This window comes from Pinus tabuliformis, chromosome 8 (genome assembly GCF_031772625.1).
Source record: "Pinus tabuliformis cultivar Carrire ecotype Pingquan chromosome 8, CPIR1, whole genome shotgun sequence".
Classification (NCBI taxonomy): domain Eukaryota; kingdom Viridiplantae; phylum Streptophyta; class Pinopsida; order Pinales; family Pinaceae; genus Pinus; species Pinus tabuliformis.
Genome location: NC_142294.1, coordinates 2,076,101,320 through 2,076,109,453, shown reverse-complemented (window position 1 = coordinate 2,076,109,453; position 8,134 = coordinate 2,076,101,320). Strand labels below are relative to the sequence as shown.

Here is an 8,134-nt window from a genome sequence, read left to right as displayed (position 1 = left end):
GATTTGTCTTTATAAATCCATGCTCTCTTTCCTTCATCTCTTGCTGCCCTAACCTTTAAAATTTCCTCCCTTCTTTCCTCCTGTTGTTTTACAGTTAAATCTTCTTCTAGGAAAAAACAAGAACCCCTCAAGAGATGTTTCTTGCTTAGAATAATATATTTATCGCGCAAGCTAGGCATAATGACTTTTATGGGCCTGGCTCTCTCCTAGACGACAAAAATATCAAAACGTCAGCAGCCGCAGACGACAAAAATATCAATTGTAATATACCCGCGTGCCGCAGTCAAAATTTGTGTTGGAAAACACTATCAGAGACATTGTAAGAAAAATAACAGCATTAATAACAATAAAAGAAACCAAGCAGCCACTTATTCCCATCGTTGCGCTGTTCAGTTAACTAGTCAACATTAATCATGCTCCAATATGATTTATTTCAGAAAATGTATCCGGAAAATGCACATTAGCCCCCAAATTTTGGCAAGGATAGTCAAATGGAATATGAATTTAAAAGTCTCTTGCAAGTTCATGCCAAAGAAGCTTAGAGAACATAATCTCAAGATAAAGTATATTTGTTTCTTAAAAAAAAAAGTTACATTTGACTGTGTTGTGCAGGAGTTAAGGATTAAACAATGATTTAGAGAAGGCAAAGAACCACAATAAGATGGAGAAACAAAAACGTAATTGAGAGGCATTTGTGAATTTCCACTAACCAAATGAGAGAAACTTATAATGTGCTTATACCCACACAATCGTACTCAAAAGCAGATTTCCAAACTGCAATTGCTGTGCAGTTTACAATATAGAAGTACAGAATCAAAGTGATCATTATTGACTAATTCTCTTAGATGTAGAAATATATAATACAAAATTTAGGTGGGTGAGCTTTTTGGACCGAGTTACCCATATAAATACAAAATACAAAGAATAAAATACAAATATAATACATATATGGATAAGCCCACTGACCTGGACTAATCCTGAATAGATCGATAGTTTGACTATCCAATCAGCCGCTCGCAAAGATCACTAGATTATAAAGACCCTAAAACATACATTAAGATAATAACAGCAATACTACTAATCCGGCCACGAATATGCACTTGGAAATTTCTAACACATGATCTCTGGTTATAGTTATCTGGCTGTTAAGCAAGCAATCTGTATCTGAGATTTACCATGGGTGCGAAATAAATTATTGAATACAACAGAACAGAAGTTCCGGCAAAGAAACAGAAGATGCCTCTATAATTTCCTTTTTCGGGGAGCTAGAGAAGGCTTGACACAGTCCATTAAAATCGCCTGTTACCCCTACCTCGTCCTCTCGGTTTCCTTCCTCTGTTTTCACTACTATTACTTGTATTCCCAAAGTTGAAAATACTCATTCGAATTCTTTCCGCTTCCTCGTCATGTGCCATCTTTGCCTGTGAAATAAGAAAAAGAAGAAAGTATTCCACATAGATTAGTGATTCCAACTTGCTGCTATCTAAATTAAGCTAAGAAGCTCACAATTGCCATCGTAGAGATAAAAGCAGGTTAGGCCATGGATACAAACATTTGAAGCTTCTAAATCTAACTGATTTTGAAGCTGTCTAGCTAGTTCTGCATCTTGAGAGACATCATCGCTCCAGCTGGAAGTCGCCTTCATTTTTCCTTTTTGCACCTCCCATTCATCAAGGGTTAAAAGGGCAGTTGCTTCTCGGTTTCCTCTAAACTTTCCAGATCTGCCATGCTTGAATTCCCCACGTTCCCTACCTTTATCACTCATTTTTTTCAGAAGCTTTTGCGAGGCAGCCTGATTTTGAATTGGAACAGACTCAGCACCCAAATTCATTTTGCGATTTATTGAATCGGGTTGCCCTCCTTCAAGAATCTCATCTGATTTGAACAGACACACTTTGGGATTTAAAAGAAAGCTGACTGATTACATTATATTTCAATACAAGATTAAAGGAATGTCTAACTCAAATATAAAAATCATTATATCTTACTTTTTCTCAACTCAGCTGGCATATTGTTGGTTTTAACATCAGTAGATTTTATGTCTGGTTCAGAAAACTTTGGTTTTTGATTCCCTGTGAGTAAGTTTGTTTCTGCATCAGAACAAATAGAAGCCTTTTCCAGTGATTTTGCACATAATTGCAAGCTCTCTACTGCTTTGTGCTGGGATGCTTTTGGCCGGTACACTTCATATCCTGTTCTCACTCGTTCTGTGGTTATACTCCCATTCTTCAAAGACCCTGCATTATCTTTCACTTGATATGTGCTTGTATCAGGTAGTTTTCCACCAGGCTTCACAGAAGCAGTACCCTGCATCATAACATCTCTGCTGGTGCTCTCGTTGGTCAACTTTGATGCTATTGGTTTATCTCTCTGTGATATTACCCTCTGAGAACCATCTGAGACACACAACTGTAATGCTTTAAACAGAGTATTAAATAAACAAGAATTTTCAATATATACTATCAAACAAATGCTCATCCCAAGGACTATTTGTTGGATTCAATTTAGACCTTGAGAAGAGCCAGATCTGACTATAAGAAAAGTGTTAAGATTTTTGTATTGACTGTTATAATTTAACACCACATAAAGGTCAGATAAGTTATGATTACAATCTAAACATTCATCATATCACCAAACATTGTGTATTAAATAATTAGCAAATTACAACTTGAAAATTGAAACATGCAATTGAAGCAAGAAACCATTTGGAAGCTAGTTACAAAATAGAGCAAAAATGGCAAAAGTGGAACTCAATATCTATTGTTGATAAAAATCTTAGCAGATTGAAATATAACAGGTTTTACAACAGACATAAGGAAACAAGGTACTTACACAACTTGTGAACCTGCAATTCTGCCTTATGGCGACTTTGTACTGGAGATATCTCAATGTTCAACCTTTCAAAAGGTGGTGGACCTGATGAGCCTTGAACTTGAGATGAATTCAATGAAGAACGAGAAAATACTGAATATTTACGCTCTATTTCCCATTCCTCATAAAGGGATTGCACATAACCCCCCAATACCTTTAATGATCGACTTTCCAGCAATAATATTCCACTCTTCACTGAAGCAATTCCCTCAAAGCAAACCTAGAAGCAGACCATATAGAGTGTTGATCAATGATATATGTTTGCTTTGGAAACTCAAATGCTTTTCAAAGTAATGAGAAACGACAAGAGCAGAGCAAAATTGATATTTGTTATCTTTTACCAGTAATTGGCCATTAGCTAAGTTGGTTGTAACTGCTCATCAGTATTGTGAATAACCACACCATGATCAGTTCAAATACTTAACACATTACCATGGGCTCATTAATTTAAGAGGGTGGCTAAAATGGTAGATCAGATAAAGGCAACAGTGACATGTCTTTTGCTATAAACTCATATTGCTTAATGCTCATAGAATGCCAGAAGGCTATTCTATCATTGTATTGTATTCTACTCTATTTCAAGTCGTTGTGAATAAAGGAAGAAACACACATTCAACACTGATTAGGATCACTATTTTTCAATCCCCTCTTATTGACCGTAGAATCATCCACAAGAGGCTGTTGTATTGAGATGTTTTATCATGCTGTTGATCCGTCTCCAAATATTTTGAGTGCTTGTTAAATTTCTTGATGAGGCCAAGCCTAGTGGGTTAGCTCCATCAGTTCGAATGAACTGTTCCAAGGCAGAGTTTGCAGTGAGGTCTTCAGTTCTAATCCAGATGAGGTTCCATTCCCACTGAGTTGAGCCACCCTCCATCTGGATAATCTTGGAAGATGGGGGAATTGACAAGGTTTTCCTATGAAGAAATCATGACAATGCCAAAAAAAAAAAATCTTGATCTTTCTCCATTTTCCTGATGATGGACCACATATCATGGGTCCAAAACAAGGCCATAAATGTTAGGGATTTTCTGTATAAATCATGGGTTGACTGCATGTGATTGACTACTTAAATTTACACATTATCATCTCCCTAATAAGGCAACCGTAAAGTATAACTAGACCAAGAACTTACATTTAATAATCATAGGATACTTGTAATAATTTTCAATATCTTGTTGTCAAGCATGTGGGTCAAATGTGCCTTGGCGAATCAAACTCATCAACAAGAAGTTTGACTTGTGAGCACTTCATAAGCACTCGGGAGGCTAACAAGCTGGGTTTGACCCAGGAGTATGGATCAACTTGAGGACACTTTACAATCACTCAATGAGGCCACTAAACTGGGTTTGACCCAGGGGTCTTGGTCAATGTTGCACGAAGCGGAAGCGAAGCGGAAGCGTTTTTTGGAAGCGGGGACGCCGAAGCGTCATTTTCCAAAAATCTAGGAAGCGAAGCGGAAGCATTTTTTGGAAGCGGGGATGCCGAAGCGTCATTTTCCAAAAATCTAGGAAGCGAAGCATCCGCGGAAGCGTCTGCTATATATATATATATATATATATATATATATTGCATTTATACTCAAAACAAACATCCCAAATACCAAATTAATTGTAGAAGACATGAAAACATGCATATTTTTGCATAAATCAAGATAGATATAACATCCATTGTACATTAATGATCTAGAATCTAGATTCTTCTCCTCTTGTCTAGCCTTTGCCTCTACCTCGATTGTCTAGGGATATTAGTCAACATTGCCCAATTTTGATCAAACTACCTAATTCAAGACTTAAAATATGGTAGAAAAAGCTTAACATGTTTGATCGATGATTTTGACTTGATTGAAAGGTAATTTTTTGCTAAAGGGCGTGCCGCATGACAAAGGAGTTCAACAATTAACACCACCAACACTAGGGTACATATAGGGCTTGGTGCTCTTGATTAAATGCTAATCGCATACCTTCATACTTGATATAATCTAATGAAATGCCACAATCCCATTGATCCTGAATTCCTCAAAACTGTTAAGTCTGCTGAATTTTGAATAGGATATGAAATTCTATTTTCTCCATATGAAGTCCAATGAGGCTGGAACCACTCTCAAACATCCTGAGTCATTTCATGGTAATGTTAAAAATTTAAGTAAAAGGATGAAAATGAAAAATAAAGGAGAATGTCACTTTTACTTTAAGAATTTAACATTACCATGAGGGAGCATCTGCTATATTTATATTTTTTTTGCCTTCATTCGTCACCCTAACCCAAGGTGGACCCACCCCCAACAAGCAAACTCACCTAAAATTAAAAAAAAAAATTGAAAAAAAAAGATTTTCTAAACGCTTTTCCGGAAGCTTTTCTGGAAGCGTACAGGAAGCGTACGCTTCCTCCTCCGAAGCGCCACACTTCCAACGCCCGAAGCGTCGTACGAAGCGTGCTTCTGCGCTTCGGAAGCGACGCTTCCATACAGCGCTTCCAAATTTCCGGGAAGCGGCTAAAAAAACCGAAGCGACGCTTCCGAATTCGGAAGCGCCGCTTCCGGCCAAGCTTCCTAGGAGCTTCCGTACGGGACGCGCTTCGGGGCTTGGAACCGTGGGGGGGGGGCGCTTCGTGCAACACTGGTCTTGGTCAAACTTGAGAAATTTGGTAACTGTGCTCTGTTGAGATTGTAGCTTGGAAGGTGATTCTGCATGGATCAGGTGCCATGACATGCAGCGAGTCACCTTAATTATCTCCTACGGCAGTTAATTAATGAATTTCCTAAGTCAAGACTTTAGATGGCAATTTAATTTAATTATAGGGCACCTTTTTATAAAAAGGGTGAATAAGTCAACAACAGATTAAGTCGTAACCATTGATCTCTGTAAAGTATGATCTAATCTAAACCGTTGAGATTAGGGATTTTTCTTGAGATTAGGGTTTGATCTTTTTAATAGGAGGTTCCAACCAAAAGAGATCTACATTTGAATTGGCACAAGTTGGGATTCAATGGAGTGTGATATTTGGCAGCGAAAGTGGGAAAAAGGCTAGATCGAGCTAGCTAGGGCGAGATCAACACAAAGCAAGATCAGCAGAGAGGCAGAGTTTATGCCGAGTTTCTTTGTACGTAGAAATTTTCTACTAGGCTGCATGTGTGCGTCGTACAAGAATGGAGTGAGAGAGAGAAGCCTGAGATCTTTTGCCAAGTATTTGCCAGAGCAAATTCTTGTGTAACTGCTTTAAGAAATAATTTCTACTAAAGCTGAATCAAAAGCCCAACATTTGCTGGTTTTCCCGACACTGGGGTTTCCAGGGTATATCTGTGTTATTTTTTGTTGTATGTGATTGATTTAGAGTATTTTTACATCCGTTGTTTATTGGGTTATAAACCCAGAATATTTTGTTAAAAATCAGATTAGAAAGCTTTGTTTATTTTAGAACTGTGATTATTTGTTGAGACAGTAAATTTGTAACTGGGTTTAAAGAATAACATGCTCTAAATTAATTTGTTGACAGTGCTCCAAACATGATTCTTCATCCAAGGGTGATATTCTTTCATCCTCATTCTTGTCCAAATCATTTTTTCAAATTTCCTACTACATTACTCTTTTTCAAAAGTCAACTTTTAGATATATCAAAGATCATTTCATGTAAATTTTTCATTAATTTCTACATTCCAATCATTGCATAAGACATTGCCTCAAAGTAGTCTTTGCGTATTTTAGCCATATCCTTTCACGCAAATTTTATTATGTGGTAATGAATATTTTAGTCCACCATTTTCCCTTAGTTTCATTTTGATGTGTCTAGCCCTGACACTCCTGTTAGAAAGGATGTTATCCCACTATTGTGACAAAAATGATTAGGGACAACATGGTTATTGTCTTTGCCTTGAGTTCATTTTTGTTAATTTTAGGTATGTTCTATGCTTAGAGCAATTTATTTCAATTTTTAATATCTTTTCCAGATTAGCAATCACATCAGCATTAAAGTAAACTGCAGATAGAACATAAACATAAATCGCAGAAGACAAGCCAAGACAAGAGGACACAAGATGTGGCGCTAGCCAAGGACAAACCCAAATGTGGGGAAACCCTTGATCAATTCTTCTTATATGTTTTTCAATAGTTCAACAGAGAGAGAGAGATAGTACATTTAAAACAGAAGTCAACACTTTGACTTATCTAGATAAGAGCATAGATCATCTCTAAGAAGATGACACATGAGATCAATTGAAGACATGTTGCTTCAACTGATTCTCCAAGGTGACTCCTTCACCTATCATTGTGTTGCATCTCGTTATTATGTTGCACATCACCATGCTGCGCCATGCTACACCCATCATTACAGTGTTGGACCTCATGACTGTTCCACCTTATGCTGCACTGTTGTCCCATGTGCCATTATTGAACCATGTTGCCATACAGCATGTCTCATGTGCTTGCAGCACCATGCTTGCCACTACTATCCATGCTGTCCACACTTGCCATGCTTACCATGCTTGTCATGCTGGTCATGCTTGCCATGTTGCACCATGCTTGTCATGCTATCCATGCTTGCCACGTTGCACCATGCTTGCCATGCTATCCATGCTTGTTGCTATCATGTAATAGCTGTTGTCCCACTTTGCTGCCTTGTCATAGCTGTCGTCCGACTTGTGCCACTACTGCACAATTGTCATTGTTGTCCTATGTCATTGGGTTGTCCCATGTATCTGTACAGCACTATGTACCTTGCTGTCCCATGCAACTTGGCAGCACCATGTAGCCCAACTATCTATTTACTTTGTTGCACTAGTTAGTAGCACCATGTAACCTTGCTGCCATGTGTTGTTTCACCACGCTGCATTGTTGTACTGCATCACTGGATAGGGCATCACCCTACAACCTATGTCACAAGGTTCATTAAACTTTAACCTTGAGGTTCAAATTTTGGCGAACCTCAAAAATGTTTTGAGGTTCGATGAACCTCATCGAACCTCATAGCCAATGACCAAGTCCATAGATCAAAACTCATAACTTCATGTCACAACTCAAGCTTGTATTTTATCCTTGCAGTTTCCAAGTTTGTGATACCATATTTTATGTTTATTGACGTTGATTTGTTACTATTTTATCCTATAATTCATTTTAAATTAATATATGTTTATATATATAAACGAACCTAATAGCAAACCTCATCAAAAAATTCGAACTCAAACCAAACCCAATCATTGTCAAACCCGAACTCGAACCCGAACCATGTGACGTTGCCTACAGCCCTTATCCTCCATACAAATCAGCAA

The 8,134-nt window shown here is 37.8% G+C and overlaps 1 protein-coding gene across 1 annotated transcript in view; it reads right to left on the bottom strand.

Moving 5' to 3' along the window:
• Positions 1–763: 763 nt before the first annotated feature.
• LOC149244808 (tudor domain protein (DUF1767)) overlaps positions 764–8,134 on the bottom strand; it is a 129,041-nt gene continuing 121,670 nt past the window's right edge. Inside the window, exons 3-6 of the mRNA XM_089375022.1 lie at positions 2,833–3,091; positions 1,989–2,396; positions 1,553–1,875; positions 764–1,421 (exon numbers count right to left, since the gene is read on the bottom strand). Of these exons, the coding sequence (XP_089231148.1) occupies positions 1,290–1,421; positions 1,553–1,875; positions 1,989–2,396; positions 2,833–3,091 (1,122 nt within the window). The 3' untranslated portion in view covers positions 764–1,289. The remainder of the gene's footprint in view (positions 1,422–1,552; positions 1,876–1,988; positions 2,397–2,832; positions 3,092–8,134) is intronic.